General features: G+C 39.1%; 1 protein-coding gene across 6 annotated transcripts in view; it reads right to left on the bottom strand.

Annotated features, from left to right (window-relative positions):
- Positions 1–211: 211 nt before the first annotated feature.
- Positions 212–25241, bottom strand: part of LOC148050405 (dymeclin) — a 62576-nt gene continuing 37546 nt past the window's right edge. For 2 of the 6 annotated variants that reach the window (XM_087742842.1, XM_087742843.1), the window contains exons 8-10: positions 17656–17781; positions 15654–15796; positions 14823–15240 (exon numbers count right to left, since the gene is read on the bottom strand). In XM_087742842.1, coding sequence (XP_087598968.1) covers positions 15149–15240; positions 15654–15796; positions 17656–17781 — 361 coding nt within the window. In that variant the 3' untranslated portion in view covers positions 14823–15148. Of the gene's footprint in view, positions 608–14821; positions 15241–15653; positions 15797–17655; positions 17782–25241 lie in introns of those variants that run through there. The other 4 variants (XM_087742846.1, XM_087742845.1, XM_087742847.1 and 1 more) reach the window with 4 other exon arrangements.

Genomic DNA, 25241 nt, shown 5'->3' with positions numbered 1-25241 from the left:
GTTGAACAAAAGTCATCTTGATTGTTTTCTGATTACAGTCATCTGATTCGTTCTACCAAATGTTTGGCAACAGGAAAACCCATGGATAATCTCAAGTAAGGTCAGAGTTTGTAGCAATGGAGTCCCCTATTTATTCTTGTATGGGAATGTGTCTGCTTGGAGTAGTGCCCAGACTTGCCACTATTCCCATAATGAATCTGTTTGGTTGTTGTTTGTTTTTTTTTTTTTAATTCCAAAAAAAACTACTCCAGATTTGTTGCTGTTCATTTGTTTTCTTGAGACTAAACAACTGGATCATTAAGGAAACATACAGGTAACTTCTTTTACTGTATGGAAATACACACATTTGAACCAAGTCCTTCATGTGCACATACTACCACTCACAGTGCCTCACCATGAACAGCAACCATTCTGTTTCTGTTCCCAGAAAGTTATCAGCTTTTGAGGACAGAATTAATTTCCAATATCCATAATTTCACCTGAATTAAGATTCCTCACTGAAGGTATGACTTTAGGATAAGTCTGGACCAGTGCCCTGAGAAGCTCTGAAGTCAGCCACATGCATGTTTGGATGAAACGCAATCTCTCTACGTCTTGGCTCTCCACGCTGTGAAATGGAAAAGCAGCACTCAATTTCAGCAGGATATGGAGTGGTTTTGCTTTCATTCCCATTGCCAAAAGAACATCTCAGTCTAACAAGCCTACACAACCTCAACCAAGTAGTAATTACAAGAAGTCCAACATCATTGCTCAAAACACCTGATACCTCAAATTACCCGACTTCATAAGCACAGGCCAACTAGCTGGTAGTCTTCATCAGACTATTAGGAAGAGGAATTTTTATTTTTACTTTTTTCTCCAGGTTATTGCAGGTGATAGGAGTGGCAAGCAGCCAGTTCACTTCCTCTGATCAGCTGTTTGAAAAGCATGTTTGGGATCAATCCCTCCTGCCAGAATTTAGTATACATTCCATACCAGGACACACAGCTTCCTAGCAAATGCTCTGGATAAAGAAAATACACGTCTTTTTAGCAGTATACTTTTAGATTTCGAACAACTACTTTTTCTCCAGGGAGACACTTTCCAACTCAAAGGAATCTTTATTCCATTACCTAGTACAGGTGTTGTTTCTGGTTAGATACATGCAGTTGTACAAATCATTTTTGGGGTGGTCACTAGGTTTTGGAAATGCGATGCATTCTGTTGACCAGAGCTGTCACAGGCATTCCAGCTGCTGTGCCTGATTGCCACCCCCCGCAAGATCATAAACAGTTTACTAATATATCCTAGCAAGCACCCTTTCAGCAATTTGTTGTTGAACTCATTATATTTCGAAAATTGCATATTACTATTCTATTTTCCAGCCATGTTTTTATAGCAGTTACTGTATCTTAGAACCTCCGAAATTCTGAAGGAACAGCTTCCTCTATAGGTAAGTTGTCATACACGTCATCATATCTTGCTTGACCTCGCACTACAGAAACCCAATGGAGTTCCAAACATTGTACTTGGAACATAAAATAATTATATCCTCTGTTTAGTAAAACTGTTTTCTTTGGACTTATTTTGTTCCACTTTCCACACTTCTCTATAAGAAACAGCACTTAACACAAAAGACCTAAGTGTTTGCAGTTGACTACAGAAATACAAGTTCTTCATAGTATTATTTAAATATCTAGATATCAAGAAATTCTGAAATTGCATCTTAAGCCTTAAGCCCTTTCGTCTGAAAGACGTCATGTACAGCCTCAGGACCGAAAGCGGCTGGAAACATTTTATCACTATGTTAGAATCATAGAATCGTTCAGGTTGGAAAAGACCCTTAAGATCATCGAGTCCAACCGTTAACCCAGCACTGCCAAGGCCACCACTAAACCATGTCCCTAAGCACCACATCTATCTGTTCTTTAAATACCTCCAGGGATGGGGACTCAACCACTTGTTTCCACCAGACGTCAAGGTGCTCTGCCTATGTCGTACCACATGACATACCTGGTCTGTAACTGGAAGGCTGCACCATCTTCCTTCTTCAAATGCTTAAATACTATGACTTTACATTTGTTCTAACTGTGGTTTTCTGATTATTTTCAATGTAATTGTTTGAAAAACAAAAACCATATAGTATACCACACCTGGTATACTAGGAAAAATGAAATGGTCCTACATTTCCTCCATCGCTGTAAACTACAGAGCACCACGAAGAAGTGCCCCTTCTCCCTACAAGCATTCAGTGCCTTTTCTAAAGCTAAAGAGTTGAAAGTTTAGGCTCTGATCTCAAAAGATTTCCACTGAAGCTACTGGGATGCTGCACAAGCACACGATTTCTCTGTGCACAACCACACCCCAGAATCAGCACCATATCCAGTTTTAAAGCCATAAATACATGTCCTTTACCATGTAGAGCAATAGCAAGGCTTCTATACCACACATCCTAGAATTTGCTGTTGTCATCTATGTTTAACTGCAATCCTCAGGGTCTGTTCTCTTTCAAGAAAGAACTGCATAGCTTCTGATATGTTTACACAAGAACTTCAAAAGCGAAGTATTCAGAGAGTAATGTAAGACCAGCTTAGGCAGTTGGAAAAAAGACAAGCCTTAGGTATGCAGCCTCTAGTTAAATTTCTGTTTGAAGAAATGACATGTTCCTTTGCCAGTCCAAAATAAAAGTTTGTAAGCCTGATAACTATAATACAGGATTTTCCTTGAGAATACAGAGGAAAAAATAGCTAAGACGGTACTCAGCAAATGATTCACTTCTCATATATTCTACCAGCTAATCCTTCTCCCACTCTTTTTTGAATTCCACTTCACACAGCAATGTATTCAGGCAGATATTACATGACTAGTACAGTAAGAACCAGTTGCGAAAGAGCTATTTCTTGCCTGCAAAGTCCTAGTTCATTTAAGCCCTATTTCAGATCTGCTGCAAACTAGCTTGTTTTAAAGGCTCAGTAGAATTTATAAATCTGCCTTTTCCCAAGGGTTCAAACCTAGATGTATGACAGACATCACAGGGTTTCTAACAGTTAAATTTCTCTAATGTACAACTAGGGCTTATGTACTGACAATATACTCCTGAGTGGCAGGGCAGAGGAAATTCAGTTGCTCTGAGCGGTTGAGGGTCCTGGCAGTCCCCCAGGCAGCCTCTCCTGAGCCTCAGCAACAAGAGGAAGGACGGGCACGCGTGTCTGCATTTTGAAGGAGGAGGATTTGTAACAGGATTGTATGAGGAGAACTTCTTCATTTAATAATAAAAAAAAAAAAAAGGCAGGACTTCAGCTTCCCACTCCCCTATTCTCTAAAAGAAGAGAAAGGAGGAAAAGAAAACAAAAATCCCAAAGAAATTGAAAAGCAAACCCCTGCGTAACCCGTGCCTGCTGCCCCTTCCTAAAACCCTTCAGCCACAGCACTGGCTGTGAGCATCCACCAAGACATCTCGCTTGTGTCGATGCCGCCTGCGACAGACAGAAATGACACAGGGTGGTGATGGCAGGTCTCCCGCTGGAAAAAAGATCTGATGCAGAACATCCTCTGGACAGCCCAGTGCATCCCATTATAATCGCCGTGTGTTCTAGGAATAGGGTTTCTGATTAACGCCTGCACATTTTGGGTATACTCTTCACAAGATGTGAAGTGAAAAATAAATCCGGGAAGCCAACCTTAAATACCTTATTGAGGCCTTATTATTAAGTGCCAGCTGAAGCTGACCTGAGAAAGCCTGCTGATATGTGTCTTTCACCATCAAGCACCCTAAAGACTTGTGTGTTGCCCCAGACATGTTAAAACTTGAAGTCCTACAACAATTGTTTAATATAGAAGACTCATGTATGTGCATGGCAGAAATAAATGGACTTAAACTGATTTTGAATGTTAGCTGCAGCACAAGATCACCTCACTTAATGTGAGGGGTTTGCGTGAACTAAAACCAATGGGAAAGTAAAAATTTTCAGTTCGGTCAGACTGAGACTACAGGTCTGTATATTTATCAGTTACAGATTCTCATAATGCTGAGCAAAAATCCAAAATATTAGAGGAATGCTAAGAAATTTAGCCTTTTAACAATTATTAGGAATTATTCCAGAGTTAGACTCATTCTGATATTTTTCATTTAGACAGAAAACCTTGTCCTGTTCCTGACCACAACTCTCCTATGAAACCTAGTTTCCGAATTTATTACCTACGCTATTCAGCAGAAGAGTGACGAGGTCTTAACTCTGTCATTATTAATATCCACAACAGGAAGACAAGGTTTGGATCTTGGCCAAGGAAAATCTGTCCATTGAATTGCAGCAGTTCCCCCAATAACAGTCTACTTCAAACTTCACAAAATGCTCCAAAATGAGTGGGAAAGAGGGTGATGCCTGGCACAAAGGAAGAAATACTATCCAGAGACTGATCTAGAAAGGCCAAACATGAAAGCATTTGTTTAACATGCTAAATAAAAATAACATGCAAGAGCTTGTCAGACCAACATGCTCTCCATTTTGCATGAGCAAGCCCCTAATGATGCTCCAACAAAGGAAGTTTGTTTACCATTAACTTTTTTGTGTATACATTCACATCAGGAATGCTTTTATGTCCACAACAGTTATTTACATATAGGCAAGAGCTCTCATGTCAGCCAGCCAAATCATAGCTGAGTTAGAGATATCAGAGAGTCATCCTCCTCCCTATGTCTACTCTGCCTTCCCAGCTCCATGCCATCCCCATTCCTTCTGTCTTACAGGACAGAAACAGAAGATGGAAAGGACCAGAAAATAATACAGGGAACTCGTGCAATAAGGGGTTTGCTTCTGTGCCCTCCTCTCCAGCCTCTCATCTATCTAGTCCTTCTCTTACATTCCACTGTGAAAGAGATACTGCTGTAAGTTTATAATGCTTAGTTTTATTAAACTCAAATATTTCTTGATGGAAGATTAAATGAATAAAGCTGTATTACAGCTATGGTGCTGGTAACAGAATTTATATTTCAGGATCCCAATACTATTCCCAGTAAAATGGTTACAGAAATCTTCCTTTGGGTGCCAACATCAAAGTCTTTAAAAGCCCTCTCCTAAGGTTAAATTCTTGGAAGCTGTGCCATCTGAAGATGGTTTGGGTAGCACATGCCCCATATTACGCTTCGCATACATCCCTGTGCTATTCCAACTGCAGTATCTGGTCTAATGGAAAATATTGCGTCCGTCTACAAACCTCCCCTTTCTAGATCATTATGACTCTACCACCAGAACAACTTTAAAGCTATTCTTGTAAGACTCAAAGACCTCCTCTTGTGGAAAGCTTCAGGAATTCCACCATATTATACCATCATCAGCAAAGCATCCTTAGTACAGCGGACACCAGCAAAATGACATTTCTTGCCACTTGCTCCAGCCCTTCACCCACAGTAAGGGGGGGCGGGTAGAATGGTCAGGGTGAAGCTTTGTTATTAAGCCTGTCCTAATGTGGCTGCACCCTCCCAGCCAGCAGCCTAGGGTGCCCAAAAGCAGCAAATCACTTAGGTCTGAGCCATGTCCCCCCACCTGTGACACCTACAGCCATCAACCAGACATCGACTGACATAGCTTGGCAGCAGCATAGCTCTGGACCTGGTGCAAATCTGAAATCCAAATAAAAATCAAATTACTGAGAAGCAAGCAGAAATTCACACTTTCCTATACGGATAATAATTGAATTTCCATGTAATACAGAAATTTATTTTTCAATAATGGAAATCCATTCTTTTCACCAGGATGTCTATTCCTAGGTGCCACATTCTTTTCTTGTTAATAGTATTTTTCTTTCCCCAAAGTGAGTCACTCTGGAAAATGCCACTCGCTTGAAAGAGAAAAATTGACAAACAAACCCAACTGTCATGAAAATTAATGTTCTCTGCTCTATACTACAACTACCACATACCAATAACTTACAACTTCAATCAGAAAAGAAAAGTTCCAAATTACTCAACAATAGTAACTGGCTTCAGAACAAGGAAATAAAATTTAAATCTGCAACTGTTAAAATAGTTTCTACTAATACACTGCTAAGCACATGATCTGTTTGGCTTTGCTCTAATTTGGCTGGGAAGTCTTTCACAGAAAGAAGGAAAATGTTTTTGATGGCTTGTTCAAAAGGAAAAATAGCCATTTATCAGGTTATGTAAAAATCTCATACTTGTGTTGGAAACTACAGTTTGGCTGAACACATTTAATTACCATTGGCTCTTCTAGAACACCAAGTAAAAAATAACTGTGTTATAATCGCATTAAGGGTTTGTCTTTGTTGGTTTAAGACAAAGATTTTAGTCAAAGGCCTCATTAATTCTTAGATCATTCTTTGCAGAGCTTAGCTCCTCCATGGGTCTACAAAAACAAGGAAGTACAGCTATAATCCTTAGAAATAAAAGAAAGATGGAAAGACTTCCAAGCGTTTTTATGTTCAAACATAAAGATGAACATTTTCCCTCTCGAACAAAAATTGTTCATTAGAAACTATAACTGCTGAAACGAAATTATTTGTGAAATCAACCCTCAAAATCAGAGTCGAACACTTCAGTCCATATAGGCAATATTGTAAATATGTGCTCTTAAGTACATACCCAACAAGGCTCAAGAGAAAACATACTATGAGCCACAACCAGATGGAGTATGGCTCCAGCAAGGCTGTACTACCTCAAAATTACAAAATCCATTACAGCCAAGATTTTCATAGTATGTCCACTTATCCTCCAAAATATTTGTCTCGCACCATGTAAATTCAATGTACTCTTTGCATACTGACCACAATTAGAAAAATTCACTACACAACTGAATTAAAAACAATGTTGCATAGGAAAATAAAAATTATCATTTTATGATCCGAGTCAAGGCTGAAAGTTTCTGCATGAATCTGCAAGAGTGCAATTTTGAACTACAGATGTCCTAACGCACACAAATATTTTCATTACAGATTAATCAGGTTCAAGCGTTCATCTGATTTTGAGTTTTGGCACCAGTGAAAGTTTTGCTTTTGTAATAGACTTACGTTTTGCTTCATTTCCCTTAGAGTCCCTGCAAAACCTACCACAGCCATCATAGCCTAAAAGCACAGTATTCCTTTGCACCATGTATTTTCAACAGCCAGAATGACATCTTTTCACTGGCAGTAATGGCTTCGTTAACAAGTTAGTTAATTATCCACCGCCTTCTGGACAGGTTCTAAGAGTTGGCAAGACAGCTACCACTTTCTGCAAGAAACATTCTTGTCTCATAAGTATCAGTATTAAATAAGAGTTCATCTGCAAGCTCTTTATGTAAACTATTTTTTATATTTAAATGTTGCAGTTGAGTAAACTGACACCACAGATTAAGGTATATTCATACCAAAGTCTTATACTAGATCTAATCTGTTATGTAAATTAAAATGTCTACTGCTAATTGGAAAATCATAAGCTCTGCTGTATCTGCAAGATGTATACTTAGGAAGTTCTGCTGCATTAATTTAAGGATTTAATGCAATTAACAGGTAAGCAAACTCACTGCTCCTCTTGTCCACTTAAGCGACAGACGTTGCCTCCCTCATCTGCCAGCCATGTATGATTACATCCCTAACTGTGAAAATGTACTCTTTAGTTTTTTATTTTTAATTTCACTCCCTTTCCAAGGCAAAGGCTGTTTTAATTTATTTTAAGCTTTGAAGTAAATTCTCTTCTCCCCTGACAAAATTATTGGTAAGGCAAATAAAGCTGTTTCAGAACTTGAACTAATTTGATCATGACACAATACTTCCACAACTGACTTGTGCTGCTCCTATCAGTAGTTCATTCTATGCCCAACATAATAAATATCATATGAATAACTTCTCCTTTCACCTTGTACATGTTAAAAAAAAAAAACAAACAAACCAAACTTACGAACTTACCAGACTTCAGGATTAATTTGAGAAAGGGGTTAAAATACAGATTTTCATTGCAGATGCACTAAAAACCATCATTACTTATTTCGGGGAAGGAGCGGAAAGCTAAAGGCAAAAGGGAACAGGGAACTAAACAGAATGCACACAGACACACTTTCAGCTTCCCCATGTCACCGATAACGTATAAGTAATAAATAAAATAAAAAGAAAATTATAGAGAAAAAATGCAAAATAACGTGGCAACTTTACAGAACTGTTACTCCAGCAGGCTACTGGAGAAAAAAGGAAAAAAACCAAAAAACAGAAAAATGGAGCTAGCTAATCATTATTTCCAGACAGGCAGTCCACAGTATAGCCTTTGTATTCCTTTAATCTTTACAGACATGACCAGTAACTGAAAAACAATGAAAGGGTGTTGAAGTAGAAGTGCACGCACGAGCCCGGAGGCAAAGCAACTCCCCTGCTATGCTGCACTTGGGCAGTGGTTAATCTGAATGATCTGATGTCCAAACACTCCCATCGGAAAAGATGGTACAGACATCTGGCAGCAGAATGAAGGGAAACCAGTTAATGTGTAATTCAAAAACAAATGCAGCTTTGAATTAATTTAATCCATTAGCAGACCTGAAAACCAAATTTTGACACAGAGCAGTAAGAAAAAAAAGAATTTGTTGTGCTTTATCAGTCCAACCTGAAACGCAGCTCAGTTTCTCCTGTCCATTCACTTTCCAACCCCTCCAAGGGACCTGCCAGTAACCAGACATCAAGTGTAAACCCATTCATAATATGGTATCAGTGCATCTGAAACCAAACAGACCATCCTTTTTCCTGAACTACTGAGCCATTTTCATCAGAAAACACGCAGCAGCAGAACACATTCTGGGTGGTACACTGCAGATATTTTCAAAATTATGAAGAATAACTGTCTTATGGAGTAACTACCTTATGGACTTAGAAGTCACAGGTGTTACGTAATATCCCATACTAGTGCAAAAAAAACCCACCGTTTTGGTCATGTATTAACCCTACATGCTCTGCATCTACCACCCAGAAGGATGACCATCAAAGAGTTTAAGATCTGTTAATACTTTATGAGAAGCACTGTGGCCTACTGGAAAAAGATGCTGAACCTGAAAATTTTAATTCCCAGATTTTGGTCCGTTTCTTAGACGGCATGGGCAAGCCTCTTTATCATTTGCAGTATGTTAGAATCCTAGAATAGTTTGGGTTGTAAGGGACCTTAGAGAGCATCTGGTTCCAATCCCCCTGCCCTGGGCAGGGACACCTTCCACCAGAGCAGGCTGCTCAAAGCCCCGTCCAGCCTGGCCTGGAACACTGCCAGGGATGGGGCATCCACAGCTTCTCTGGACAACCTGTGCCTGTGCCTCACCACCCTCACAGAGAAGAAAATGTTCAAAAATGAAGTGGAAATAATGGTGTTTACGATCTTTTTAAAGCATTTTCACATTTATTGCTAAAATAAATGATATGTAGGAGATGAACACTCTTGTTGACACTGGATTGTAAGGTGAAGAGGTACAGATTTCTTACCATCCTCTAGTTGAAATTTATAGTAAAACTCAAGTATAACAGTTTTTGTTGCTTTTTTAATAACTGATTATTGAAATTTTATAGTTACAAATATTGTCTTTATCTCGATTTCTGTAATTCTCTACAGCTAAGAAGAGTTTGGAAAGCATGAAACGCCTCCTTTTCACCTATATAAAATTCCTTTTTTGCTAGCCCTAGTCCTTCCAAGATATCAAGTTTTAAAACTTTTGTGCTTGTAATATATCAGCTTGATTCTTGGTTTCCTTTAACAAGCAGTTTCCCCTGAAGAATTAAAAAAGAAAAATCATTTTTGAGCCAATAGGTTTTCTTTTTTTTTTATAATGGGTTATTTGAAGCTGCTCAGGTTTTGGAATATCAGGATAAATGTCAGGGAGATAAATCACCAACACACCTCGTGAAACTTGCTGCAGCACTCTCAGTAAACAAGCTGGAACATATGGTTACAATTATGATCTGTATGACCACAGAAATCAGAAGCTCTAGTCACGAACCACAGCCTCGCTATGCTATGGATTGTACATACTCAACGATGGTCCCTACCCTAAACAGCTTACAATCTACATACAGGGCAAGAGACAAGAGGGATTAGCAGAGAGGCAGGCTGGAGGAGAGGCAGTATTAGTCAGCACAGTAGCGGAGCTCCCAACACACCATGAGCCTAGACAGCGTCAGGTAGATATCACAGAAAAGAGGCTTTACAGGAGACGTAAAAACATATAAGCCTTGAGAACGTTTAGTATGAAATATTTTGACACTGCTGTAAGGGTGGACTGGTGGCAGCCAAGGGTCCCCAGGAGCATCTACCTCTCCGACGGAAATTAAAAAACCTATCGCTTGCTCCGTGCAAATGTGTAAGTCTCACCAGAGTCAATGGAAGACTTTCAAAAACTATCAAGCCCAGGACCTTACAGTATAAATTGCTCTTCTGGTAAAGGACGCTTTGCTATCATTGCCATCAGCGTCTATGAAAAGAGCAGGGGTCCCACAGCAAAAGTCTATGCTACATGTCCAGCTATTTCTAAATCACTAGGGGTTTACTATCAGTAATACATTGGTGAAGCTTACAAGAAAGATCAAGAATTTCTTAAATAGTTATACTATGACTCTTGTGGTTTCAAGATCCTTGTGACTGAAAGCCCCAAGAGTTTGGTGGACCTGCGGCCTAGGCAAGCTACCAGAAGTGCTACTGCTGTATAACTGTTCTATACTCTCACACCATTCAAAACCACAAAGATAAGTTAGATTTCAAGAAAAACAAAAACCACAACACGGCGTATGTCAAAGGAAGTGTGTAAAGGCGTGATAGTGAATACCATCTCTGGCCTGTGGAGATTTATGCCAGAGGCAATGTTTTGCTGTGCTACTGTGATTAAGATTGACGATGAGTTTTATCTTGTGAAAAAAGGCAATGAAGACTCTCAAAGGGAACGTTCAGACAGCGCTCTGACAGTAGTTCAACCTAACTTCAAACCGGCTCCTATGGCCTCACAGCATGAAAGCACAGATTTCGGTCAGGATGAAGCTGCTCTAGAACCCAGCCTGATGGGCAGCTTTTGCAGACTGATCCTGCCACAGCTACACTACTATTAACACTCAACTACTTGGTCTCAAAGAACATGTGCTTGAATTGCAGCCACACGTTTTGCTCCAGGTCAGACACATCTTTAGAGAAACCAAAAGAAAGGTTAAAGATCTGGACACTATCTAAATCTTCACCTTCAGGCAGGTCAAAATGCCACAATAACAGTGACAAGAGGATGATGCTGTTATGGACTGTAAGCAAGAAGGAAGATGAACAGATAGAAATGGGAAAAGAGTCTCAAATCTACATTTTCATTATGGTATGCATGAACAAGCAATTGAACACTGACTAAGCACCAGGGAGACAGACAAGGTTGTAGTTATGTAGCAGATCATACACCAGATCTGTGACACATCATGAAAAGATTCTGGAAGGTAGAAACAACCAGCCTGAAACATTTGTAAGAAAAAAAGCTTGGCAGAATTGTAAAAAATAACAGACACAAAGTAGCTTTTTTGTCTCTCTACTTGGACAAGTTTTAAACTAGATATTACAAATCAGACTACATAATAATCTTTTTCACCTTCAAGTTTAACAGAAAATGTTAAATAGGAATAAATAGTTTTCTTGTAAAGTCAAAGATAACCATGCAAGTGCTCCTATTAACCAGAATGTAGTACCAAAAAAAAAAAGCAGCAGCTACAGTATAGATAAGTCACAGAGGCACAACACAGGCCACCAGTGGCCTTCAAGCACACTAATGTTTAATGACATAATGCAGAATAAAGTATATACTTACATGACAGAAAGTCATTAATGGTCAGGAATGTTTGACCAGTTCCGACCCAAGAGTACAGACATGAGAAAACAAGTCATTATTGACCACTATACACTGAATTCTGCAATTTATATTAATGCTACAACAGTACATTTGTGGGCCAGATTAGTTACGATGATTGCTTAGGCGATTAATGAAGATGAATCCGGCTACTGCCTTTTCATTAGTTTCTTATAGGTACAACATTGTACCCATTACATCTATAATCATCTAAACAGCACAAAGTCAATTAGGAGTTACTGCAACAGTAAGAGCTAAGTACTGCAAGATGCATGAAAGTGTTTGTTGGGTTTTTTTTTTTTAATAGCAAAGTATAAATTGGATCAACTATTTCAAAGAAAACCATTCAAATTGACTTATTTTTTCAGTAGTCTTGAGTAGCAGTAACTCCTGTCTTAGCATATCATCTGTTTGGCAGTTCCTCACTGTAACATGTATTTTATTTTGCAAGAAATAAAATTACTAATTAAAAAAAATTTGCTTGCCCACAAAAAGTTCTCTTGACTTGGTTAACTGTGGACCATGAATTGGCAAATGCTAATAATACTCCAAAAAAAGAGGAGTGGATTTAAAACCAACACAAAAAAAAATTTTTTGAAGGTAAGTTGGTTCAATGTACCTTGTGAACCAAGAAAAATGAACTTCTAATTTCTAATATATGTCTAATTTCTACTGCCATGCATATTGATGTAATTTATGCCTGCACAACACCTCATCAACATACCATCAGATCTAGCAGCACTTTGCAATTATTTTGCACACCTACAAAAAGACTGCAAAAACAAAGCAAAGTTGACTCAGTATCTAAGAATGTCTTTTATGAAGTTACAAAATTAAAATATCATTATTTCCCCCCCTCATTCCAAACCCACAACTGTTTATTTAACTACTGGAGGATAACATAATTGGCAATATAATTCTAATCAAGGTATTTTATATACAGGATGGAGAAAGGTACTTGCACGCAGATAACTTGCACGCAGTCAGAGGCCAAACCGAGGAGAAGTAACTGGTGTGAGGATGTTGGCTGTATGGTTTCAGGGTTAAGGAGGCTCATGAGAGGAAAAAAAAAAAAAAAGTCTACAAAGGCTGAGAAGCAGGAGAAGGTTAACTGTGGGAAAGGGTAAACTTCTGCTCATATCATGTGTAATTATCACTCCTGCTGAATCACAAGGAAGGAAACGGGGGGTGGATTTAAAGTACAGTGCTTATAAGAGTTTGTTGATCTACTGCTGCTGTGCAAGTAACGACAAAATATGCATAACGTAATACATGGTAACATAGATGACTGGTATCAAGTTAAATAATTTCAAATTAACAAGTACAACAATTATCTTAGGCCTGAAATTTCATATGAAAAATGAATGATTTTTAAAACCAGGCTCCTATCTCCTTTTATCCTAAATAGATTATATTTAGACTATTTCAATAAACTTATTTTAATGATTATGTGGTATTTAAAAGACACTAAGCAATATAAAAGTGAATTTTCATGTCTTCCATTCTTCTTTCAATTCCTATCTTGTAAAGATTATAAAATACACAAAAATAAAACAACACAGAAATCACGTTTAAGTTTTCCACATCTGCTCATTGCTCAAAACTTGCTTCTGCTCTGTAACAGACTATCAATTTTTGTTGCTGTCTTCTAATCTGTATTACACTCTACCATGCACCTGATGTTACATAAAACAAAAGGATTGCAAATGGGTTAATTCAGAGATATTACAGATAAGCAAATATGCCATTTACTCTACCAATCCAATTGTGTCCAAGTTTCATCTATAGTCCGGCATTGTATACAGGCAAATAACCAGACACAAAAAACACTAACGAACTGTTCGGGGACAAACAAAAAAAAATATTTCCATTTTCTAACAGGATGTGGTACTTAGTTTTTCCCCCTTTCCCAGGCAGGTCATTAGAAAGCTCTTTATAAAGGCTCTTTTACTTAAAGCTTTAAATGAAGATACTTAATTCACTGGGAGAAGAGATGGCACTTCAGGTACTCATGAAAGAAGCAACAAAACAAGCGTAGGAGTATGCCAAGGGAGTCGTTAAAAGAATGGTTCAAGAGGAGTGATGGGGGTGGAAGTGTAGGAAGAGGGAAGAACAAACGTAGGCTGAAACCTTAAGAGTTTGTGTTAAGAAAAGCAACTCGATGTACAAAAAGTAAAATGTCAGGGGGGGATACGATACTAGAAGCTACAGAGGAAGGCAGGAGTGGTGGCAACTTGGACAGACTTTACAAATCAATCAAGCAACCAGAAGAGGAAAAAAGCTATTTTGCCTGTGGCAGCAGTAAGGCAGAAAGATACTCAGCATGACTAGAGAGATTAGAACCAAGAAGAATAAAACCATCAGGTAAGTAGCGTATCAAAATACGCAGTGAGAACTGCTCTCTAGTCACAAGCAAAAGTACAAAACACTACTCAAAACTGCTTCAGAAAAACATTTTAAGAGCAATTTTCTCTAGCAATTGAAAAGAAGGAAGAGAATGTACCTGTTGGGGCTCTTGAATAAAAAGGTTGTAGGGAACAACTTAATTAATTTCTCTTCTCTGTTTAATAAATAAACTGCAAGCCAAGCAACTGTTTTCTGACGCATTTACGTTACGGGCACAACCCAAACATGGCAGTGGTCTACCCTTGAGTATGTAAACTGGAAACCAGAAAGGAGATGCATGTTGCAGCAGCACATTGAGCTGTCTGTAACCTCATCTTAGACAGCAGCAGTGATGTGTTTAGGCTATGCTGCACCAAGTTAAGAGACATGCTCTTTTACTGCCTCCGTGAGGAGATCTATGCGCACTGTCACAGACTGTAAAATATCTTCTGGCAGACCACTTGCGGCCTGAACTTTAATATCCCCTAGGGATGCTGCCAGTGAATGGATTTCACAAAAGAGCTAAATGAATAGTATCAGTTTTAACAGCAACTGACTTGCAAAGTGTTATTTAGTTTATCGGGAAAAAGAAAATAACATATACCATTACTGTTAGCAATATATTGTATTTTATTCTTATTATATGGAAAAGAAAAACCTTTAGGAAGCATTTTCATGTGTAATACACACACCAATAAAACACATCTGGTGTGGGGAAGAGAGCAACCACCAACCAAAACAAGGTATATAGTATAACAAACATGAGAAACCTTTTTCTTAACAAAAAATGGCATCAAGTCTTTCATATTCTTCAAGCGATATCTCTCTATAGCAAACAGTCCACCCACAAAAGGTCAGAATCTAGTCATACTGTTCAGGAAAAAACATTAGTCAACCTACTGGGAAAGGCATACACTACAATATGTTACAAGAATTCCTATCTAGGCTACTCCTTTACGTCACAGAATCCTTGAGACTGGAAGAGACCTCTTGAGACCACCTAGTCCAACCTTCTGCTCAAGCAGAGCCACAGAGCAGGTCACCATATCCACTGAGTAATCATAAAGAATAAAATACGCACATAAAAGTATTTCTTACAACATTTCAACTAACTTGAAGCAAATCAAATGGGGCAGTACTTGCTTTATTATTTTTTTTTTTTAAAAAGTATCAACAAAAGCAAAAAAAATGGACTAAGTGCTACTTTTACCATGTGCTGTCCTGCAGGGAAGGTGTCCCTGCAGTGCCTGCGGATATAACGGCCTCAGATTCTAACACATCTTGAGATGGACTGTCTATGATTACAATCCAAGCAGGCCTGTGGACAGCTTTTCTATACTGAGCATGCACACTGGTATCAGTTATTGAAAAAGAAATGGGCTACGGGTGTTTTTGTAAGAGAGGTCACATAGAAGGCAATTCTTAATAAGGTTTGAAGTATAGTTTATAGAAAATAAGACTCACTTGCCACCCCAGATGCAATTCCGTAAAGTAGTCCTCCTCCATCTGTTTGCTGCTGAAAGACATGGGTCCCCGGACGAGGGCTTCTTTCTTGTCTAATGAAATTATATAGTAAAGTTTTCACAAGTCTGCTGGTATATGGGAGACTGAAAAAACAAAAAACAAAAAAACAAAAAAAACCAAAACAGCTTTAGTTGACTCACAACTTGAAAAATTTGGCACAACAAAGCCGAGGCAGGGTGCAAAGGCTGGTGGTTGGCATTAAACACAGACAGTAACTCTCCCAGTCTTGAGCAGACTGGAAAGGGAAAGAACACCAAGCTCTTGCCCATGCAAAGCTGCACTGACTTCAGCAGGGCTCTGCAGGAGCACCTTCAACAGCAGGATCATGGAAACTATTTTTTGTTTTCTTTTTTTCAATAGTACTTTTAAATCAATCATTTAATTTGTGGAATCATTGTGTTCTTTTACCTCAAGACACAACTAGAAAAATATTTATGCAAGGGAAAGAAAGATTATGTTTGTTTATTGCTCCATGCTTTGGTTACATAGAACAGGTAACAATAGTATTTCTCTACCCTCCTAATACTTTTTGTCTGTGTGTGTGGCTGAGGCCAGTTGGCAAAGACCAATAAAACATTTGACCTTACATCAATGATTTTGACAAATGCACATAAAATTTGTTGGATTTAAATAAAAGGTTAGAGTATTTCCAAAACAGAGGAGGATTTCCACAGAAGCAACCAGTTGGTTCCTATTCCCATATGATTCAGAGGTGAACAGACATGGGCTGTGTTACAGTGAACTCCAGTCTCCTCTAACCAGTACCCCTCCAACTCCTCACATCGCCCTAGATTCCCACCCCTCCCTCCAGAGGCCAGGTACCTACTACTCCCAACTCAGATCTCTTAGACCACATACTGCCTTTTCTCCCAAACATTCCCCATTTTGCCCCAAACCCTCACTTCATAGAATCATAGAACCGTTAAGGTTGGAAAGGACCTCTGCGATCATCGAGTCCCACCGTTAACCTAACTGCCAGGCCCCCCTCTACCCCACGTCCCTAAGCACCACATCCACACGTCTTTTGAACACTTCCAGGGACTGTGATTGCACCACTTCCCTGGGCAGCCTGTGCCCGTGCCTGACCAACTCTCTCCACAAAGAAATTTTTCCTAATGTATTTCCTTTGGTCCAGAGGTTGGAGTACCACCAAACCCCACAAATACCGAGGCTCTGGCTCTACCCTGCTGCAGTTTCAGGCTGAAGTCTGCCCTGTGCTCCCTCTGCCCGCATCCAAGCTGAGCCTCCCTCCTTTCCTGCATGTCGCCCCAGAGCAGTACCTCTCTCTTACATCTAGCAGAAATGTCAGAAAACCAGACAATAGATACACTTCCCAAAAATCTGCCCGCATGGAATTTAAAGTTGAAAGAGGATGAATGGTAGCCTGACCAAAATGCGTAAAAGCCACCATGACAAAGCATTTAAACAAAACAACTGACTCGCCAGAACAAGTGCTATTACGCATATGACTGAGTTTACCACCTGCTAAGTATTTCCACTATTGCAGCTTAAAACTCAATGTAGCACGTATGTGCAATCTTTCGAGGGGCTGCTATTTATCTGTATCACAAGGAGGCTCATTAGCATTTCTGAGCTACACATGTTCGCTAGACTGCAATGTTACAGGAAAAGACCCACAGCTGAATAAAAAAAAAAAAAACATCCTGAAAAGTAAATGCCGTTTTAAGTTAATGAAATTACCCTCAAAAAATGAAAATGGTTTCCAGAATAGTTTTACTGAAGTCAGGGCCATGAGATTTAAACCTGAAACATTCCAACAGCCTTTACAGATGTTTGCTTTTGTGTTCTGTTTTCTTTTGGGCAGAACAAGTTTTCCATCAAAACATATTTCACTGTCTTTTGTTTCCAAGTACAAACAGTCTGAACAAGCCATCAGAAGCGTTTGCTTTGCCATTAGGTACCAGCCCAGAACATGACATACCATCGACCATGCATCAGGTATTTGTGAATGATGCTCTCTCGTAGAATTTCTTTGTGGAATAACTGGCAGGAAAGGAAGACGATGAGGGTTGTCACAGCTTCCAAGGAAATGCTGTATGTAATATCTCTGCAGGGAAAAAGTAACATTTATAAAGATTAATCTACTGGGTTTGTTTACCAACTGACTTCCAAGAACACTTGGTAGCTTCACCTGAGGTTATACACTGTTTAGCATAGCAAGTTTCAATTGGGAACATGTAAACAACAAATTCAAAAAACCCAGAATCACTTCATACCAACAATGGGTTGTTTTTCTTCGACATAAGCATTTTTTTAATATGCCAAAAGACAAGACAAGGTAAAAACATTGAGGTACTGCCCAGAACATTCCAGCTGCAATTTTCAGACTACACTTCACTTTAAAAATAATAAATATATCTCAAAAGTGTTTCCTTTGTCCTGTTAAATAAAATTGTCACAAAACCATCACGCTAACTCAGGGAAATGTCCAGCTAGCCAAACACAGCTCCATCTGCCAGGAAAAGTGGATCCCTAAGAAAGGAATATAATACACAAATGCTAGTTTAAGAAATGCTTAGGATATCAAGATACTACATGCAGTTGTTCAGTTCTAAATGGTGTTTTTGAGGTTACAGCGAAGTCTAAAGTTTCAAGATATTACAGCCAATCCCAAAGAATGTACTTTCATGATTAAATACTGACACCAGATAGTTTAGCAAAGCTCATTAAGTTAAGGTTAATTAGGAAAGGCTGTGCAGCAAAATGGATGAGAGAGAGATCCACTATTTAGGATATCTTGTGCTTTCTGTTCCCACCTCTGCCTGTAATGACCTAAAAGGCGGACAAAAATGGCATTTGCCTCCTCAATCAGTAATAAATTGCAGACTACAAGAAACCTTTTAAAACACAATGAAATAACTTGGACATGAACCAGTATCATTCTTGCTTTCAACTAAAGACCATTTTTACCTCCTCCAAAAGTAAGGAGATACCTCATTCAGTGCAACAGTACCATCCTGTAATCCATTAGAAGGATTGTTATTAAGCACTTTCAATGTTTCCCCCACTGTCACTATTTAATTTCCACAGTATGCTTCACAGTCCAATACCATTAAGTTACAACAGGTGTCCAGCATCAACTATCACGGGCTTTTGACCTAGGACCTACTGAAAATTCAAAATCTACCTATACTTCTCAAATTCAACGATTTTATAGTATGTTTATTTAATATATTAAAAAAAACAGCATCAATGTGTGTTTAAGCAGCAATGCAAAGGTTTTCTTTGTTACAATGTCACCTTCCAAAAATCTTATTCTTAGCAGTTAAAACAAGTATAAACATAAAACTAAGTGCTCTTTCAAATAATGATGCCTTGAAAACTACAGTGCAATCTCTCTTGAAACAAAATAAATTAACCACAGAAAAGACTGGCTGGTGTAAAACTCTTCATTAGTCTCAGGATCAGAACTGGTGTGGTCCTTAGCAAAATGAAGAGGATTTCATTTAGAAGATATCAGTCTGATTTTGAGCACACTCAATTACTTCGGTATTCTCAAGTGTAGTGCTAGAAATGCTGTAAATAATGTGCATTACTGTAAAACATGAGGAAGAAGAGTTTCGTGCATCACGGTGTATAGACAGCTTCAGGTGAGCTCTTCTGCAGTAGCTCTAGGCCAGTTTCCAAGCAAAGACTGTGCTAGATATTCGCTCAAAGTCACGAGCAAACTGGAATCACAATTTACTGGATCACAGTCCACGCAACTGCCCTACCTCCAATACAAAAATGTTTTTGGAAGTGAAGGTTATGCAAACTCACTGTCTTTTTTTTTTTCTCTCGCATGATTTAAGTATTTGAATCAGTAACATTTTAAGTTATATGTCAGGAAAAGATGTACTGCTTAAATAACATTCTTCCTTAAAATCATCAAGTACATTTTAATTACTTTTAGTTTTCAGGAGTTACCTGACTTTTTGCCCACTACTGAGGAAGTTAGCCAGTGTAAATGCTGATAATTAGATCAGGCCAGAGGTTACACTGTGATCTGGTTCCACTGCAAATTTATCTCTGCCAGAAGCAAGGCTGAGCTAGGAACGGCTCCCACTCCCTCTCGAAAACCGTGATGCTTTGCAATCCACTACCCACGTCCATCCCAAGCAAAGCAGGGAAGACCTGTATGTACTGATTATTAGAAGTTTAGCTGCCAGCAAAAAAAAAAAAAAAGTTTTTTCTATCAAAATAAAAACAACAGCTTGGAAAAAATACTTTTTAGCTATAGAAGAAAAAAATCAGAAGCTTATCATTACCAAGGCTGAGAATACAAGAATAATGTCTCCAGCCCTGAGGTGATGGATGCAAAGGCTGACTTCGTGACATGCTACAACATCCAAAAGAGCTGGGTCACTTTGCTGAGAGGAAACAAATTTCAGAGTCCAGTATACTTTTTTCCCCCATCTCAATCATTCATTTATTTATTTTTTTGACAAACCATACAAGCGGAATAGCAAATCTGAGGAGACATTACAAAATTCTGTTGCATTTTTATAGGATTCAGTGTAGAGAAATAAACAAAGAGGTTACTGTAATAATGTATTAAGTAATTTTTTTTTGGGGGGTGGGGGGGGGGAAATACCTCTGCTTTCAATACCCTTATATAACTCTGAAAAAAAAAATAGAAAGAAAGCTAAATTCATGCAGCTCCAATTAGAGAGTTACTCTCATTTTCTTTCTATTTGAAACCCAGTTAGGACAGGTTTAACTTCAGAAACATTCCACTCAACCTGTAGAATCTGTTCAAATTAAACCTGCTCTGACATAAACACAACCAGAGTCCTGATATCTGGGGTAACCCCTCAGCTACAGTCACCCTTAATTTATCACCACAAGGATAAAGCTTCAGAACAAAATTATTTTCTCCACCAAGGGTCAAAGGTACATTTTTCTGAAACTCAAGCACTTCTAAAGGGTCACAAGAACTACCAGGAACCTCTTTTAACTTCAAAGAAAATACTGTTTATTTATATTGAGAGACTATAGAATAGGGGGTTTTGTTGTTGAATTTTTTTTTTTTTTATTCAAAGCTATCGGTCATATAGAATGACTTTACATGGAATTTATGCTGATCTCCAACTTCCTCTGAAAACTGTCTGCTTGCAGATAAGGAGGAAACTAGAAATAATGAACTCATGTATCAATTACATGTCAAAATTATTCAGCTATTTATTTCAGAAAACCAGAACTGCATGATGTTTTGAGTTTCTGTGGTTTGTTTTTTTTTTTTTTTCATTTCAAAGTGTCTTATAAAACAGACAAAAAAACCCCACAGAACTCAGACAAAGCTCATGTCCCGAGTAAATGGGCCTCATAGAGCAATGCACCAAAGCATACACAGGTCTTTTCCGCACCCACCCCCCCCACGGATTTTCTCATTTGGAGATTTCCATAGTTATTCTCACTTAATTTTTTCCTCTTTTTCTCTCTCCTTCCCACTGGAGGATGTATTCCCATATCAGGTAGACAACCTAACAGATATTATTCTTTTGTCCCTCTTAATACATACTACTTTCATGTAGTAGGGAACAATCTGGCATAGACTGAACTCTAGAAATCATGGCAATTGTTCCTCTCCTGCATTTGGGTTCTTCCCTTACTACAAGTAGCTGTCCTCCTTGGTATCACATCTCTTACACAGTGACAAAAAGCAAGGGTCTGTTTCTTTAACCAGATGGAACAGGTCCAGGTCCTTGCATGTGACACCCCAGTTAAAACTGACTTCTGGCAACAAACCTTATATATACAAATAGACACATTTGAGCTCCAAAATGCAAAGTTCCTAGATGCTAGCATAACATAAATTGGTAGAGTAACTAATTCTTCTAGGATACAAACAGGAAAGGATATCACTTCTGTTCTGGTCTTGCATCAGGAGCATACATTTTTATTGGTTTTATTTATTAATTGTGCTGGCAGATTCGTAAATTCCATTAGAGCTATCAACTTTCAAGCATTTGGGGCTGGAGAACCATGCCGTACCATCTGCCTGCACATCACACCCTCGCAAGGTTTTGTCTGCTTGAACTGGACCAAGATTTCACCTTGCCCTTTTACAGGTACTTATTTCAAACATATCACAATGCTGATACTGCACTTAAGTTCCAAACATCTGAAAAACAGGTCTATGGTCAAAACGGTAATCTTTAACAAAAATAAAAGATCTTCTTTGTGGCAGAAACAGGAGAAGAGCACACACAAGCAGCCAGTTAAGGCAACCTGCCTGAGCAGTAACTCTTCCAACTGCAATAGCTTGAACACTTGGCGTTACTTGCTTGCACCCACAGACAAGTACTCACGCTAAATGGTACCACATAGCAAACAGATGCCACACCATGATGCACCACTGGCCTTCGAAGCACCTTTCTTCTGAGCTACAAAGAAAACGCTGGAGTCTGAAGCAGACCAAAACATGAAAATCATAATAGCAAGGTCATCTGTCAATTGCAGCCTGTGGGGAAAATACCAAAAACAAAATACTCATTTACTCCTGCAGACTCAAGTAAAAGCAACAGGAGCAGCTTGCAGGAGTCTGATGCTACCAGCAGCGTATGGTAAGCTGGTAAGGGGAGTGGTATTAGTGTAACTACTGTTTCCAAATGATGTAATCACCCCCCACAGAACAAGAACTATGGGCCTGTCAAAACCTCAGCTCCCCAGTGCCCTGCGATCTGATTTTTCCATTCAGATCCATGTGGATGACCTTCCATCAGCATCATCTACCAAGAACTTCAACAATCTACCTATGTGTCACCATCCTGCTGCTGCTGGTTTCTTTCCAACGCCAAACACCGCTCACAACTACTTTCTGTGCTCACCACATCATTCAGCTTGGTTCCCTGCCTGCAGAGAGGTCTGTGAAAGAGGAACCGAGATGAAGCACAGAGGCAACACATAGGAAAATCTCAGCTAGGAACTCCAATTACCACTCTGAAGGCACATGCTGTTGTAAACAGTTTAATTACTCAATGAAATGCAGCTATTTCTATAGCTTAGCACACAGAGGCTGAGAGCTCATAAATGATTTCACACCTACAGAGCAAACAGCCTGCACAGTCAGAAACAAAACTCTGAATTTCAGCTCACACCACTCGACCAAGCCCCCTCCCTGTTTAAATATTTTCCTGAACTTTCACCCAGCCAGAGCTGTCTACTCCAAGTATTAAAAGGTTAAAAGGTAATTCATTTTCTAATTTAGAAGAGTTGCCAAAAGGGCTGATTCATACAAAAACTCTCAAATCATACAGGAACCAGGTTTCATTTCCCTGCTTCCTGAGGGCCCACCAGAAAGGTGAAAGAGGAGTCACCACAGAGAACAGGATCAGTTCTGAAAACCAAAAAGCAAGTAGAATATCTGGTTATCAGTCTCAGGATACAAGTACAACTCCTCGAAGTGAACTTAATCTTTCCTCTTGGAATCACTCCTAATTTTACACCCACCGATGGCAAATACGCACTGTGGCAGCCGATAATGCACTATGCTCATTACAGCTGACTCCAAGCATTTGGGAGAGGTCCCAAAGGGGCAGTCAAGAAACATCAACTGGAAGCAGAGACCATCTCTGACATTTCCTACTGCATCCCCCCCGCACTGGATATTCTTGACTGGGAGACAGAATGAGAGTAAGAGAACAACCAATGATGGAAATACTCTAAAGGCAGTATCTAAAGGATTAAAATGACGACTGGATTCAAGACCCTTTATTCCCAGACCTGTTCCTAAACCATCTGAGACTACGTGGCTGTGTACATTGTCACCTCACTGGCATTCAGTTCTTCCCTGTACAGATTAAAAAGATTAGAAGAAGTCTAGGACTTTTAAATGTTGCACAGAGAATCCATATTCTTCTGTATTTACCTTTCGTATGAACAAGTCTTGCTAGCAATAGCCACTAAATCTAAGTGAAAGACCTTACCTTTCGAGCAACAGAAAACAAGACAGCAGTCCAAATACCCATAAAAATGGACCGCTCAAATGACTGGGCTCATATAGCTTTCAACCCCCAGGGAAAAGGCAGCCACAGAGAAGACAACCCAGGTGCTCAGAAATCTACTGTAGACCATTGCAGAGATCTGGACAGAGCCAGACCACAGGAATCACGTCCTGCGTTCCAGCCGCGCAGCCTGCGTGAAGGGCAGGCCTGCTCCACAGCCTCTCTGTAACACCGCTTCTCAAATGTGAGCCGCTGGTTTCAAGGCAGAGCCATCTCGATGTAGTGGCAGCAATAATTTCTTTGGGTCTCATGCTTGTCTAGGCAATGGAGTAAAACGGCTTATGCCTGTCAGCCTGGTCGCTGTCACTGATTTGAAACAGTCTGCAAACTCTTAAGGTGTCAAAAAGAGATACACTTGACTTCAATGCCTAGGTGTCTTTGCTGCTCAGGCCAGAGACCAAACCCAAATACTAGCAAGCGGGTGTTTTTCCAAGATGCATCCAATATCTTCTGTGAAAACAGGGCTGAAAACTGCAACAGAGAAAGCAGGAGCTTGAATACGCAGCATGATGTATGATGAACACTACAGACCTCTGATACCATGCTCTGGGATTAGAAAGTTTGTTACAGGTTGAATGTAAGTTAAAGATAGCCTAGTGAAAAGATAGGTCATTGAGAAACACTGACCTAAGTCTAAAATAAAAACAAAATTAGAACAGAAAGAAGAATATGTGATAAGAAAGGTTCTCCTGCTTAGGGCCTTTAGACACTTAAGAGGCCACACATGTGCCATCAGAAAAGAAAAAAGGATCTAAGCGTGATGAAGAAAATCTTTCAAATAAATAATTTTTTTTAATTTGCTGCACCACCACAAGGTGCAGCAGCAAATAAAACTCCCTTTATACTCATCAGATCCCTCCTACACAGAGCACAACAGCCTTAAACTTTGAGGGTCTTCAAAGTGCAGCAACACAAATCTCTTTCAGCTTGGATATTTTTGCTAGCTTCAACCTGAGTTTCAACAGATGAAAGCTTCCCTTTGATGATTATGCAAAGATGCCAAAAATGATGAAAGTCAAATAGCTCTTCAAATACTGGAGCTACTAGAACCTTGACAAAAGTTCCTTGAATAGTTCTTTTCTAGAAGGCACTATTCTGATCCATTGTTTTGAAAATAACAAAAAAAATTAAAATATGACACTCCTGAAATAGGAGAGAAAACAGTTCTTAACCTCTTCACTACTCACAATTAGCAAGGAAACAACAGCCTAAGCATTTCTCACCATCTGTACATGGCATTGCTCCCACACTGCAATGATTCCGTAGAGCTTTATAATCAATTCTGTCGCCCTTCTTCCTCCTACGTTCAACTTTTAAACTCCCAGGAAACGTAGTGAGCATCCTTAAATGAATCAAAACATTGTCACCATTTAAATTTGAAAGTAACTAAGATTGCAACCTAAACCAATTGCAGCTACAGAAAATAATGGAATCTAATAGAAATATCAGCTAACTTATACTGGCACCACAGGGTGCTACTTAACAGTGATTTAACTACATCACAGTATTCCATTTTTCCTCC

The sequence above is a fragment of the Nipponia nippon genome, unplaced genomic scaffold, assembly GCF_047370975.1.
Source record: "Nipponia nippon isolate SJK-2023a ecotype South Korea unplaced genomic scaffold, ASM4737097v1 scaffold_85, whole genome shotgun sequence".
Lineage (NCBI taxonomy): Eukaryota > Metazoa > Chordata > Aves > Pelecaniformes > Threskiornithidae > Nipponia > Nipponia nippon.
This window is presented reverse-complemented; position numbering and strand designations above follow the sequence as displayed.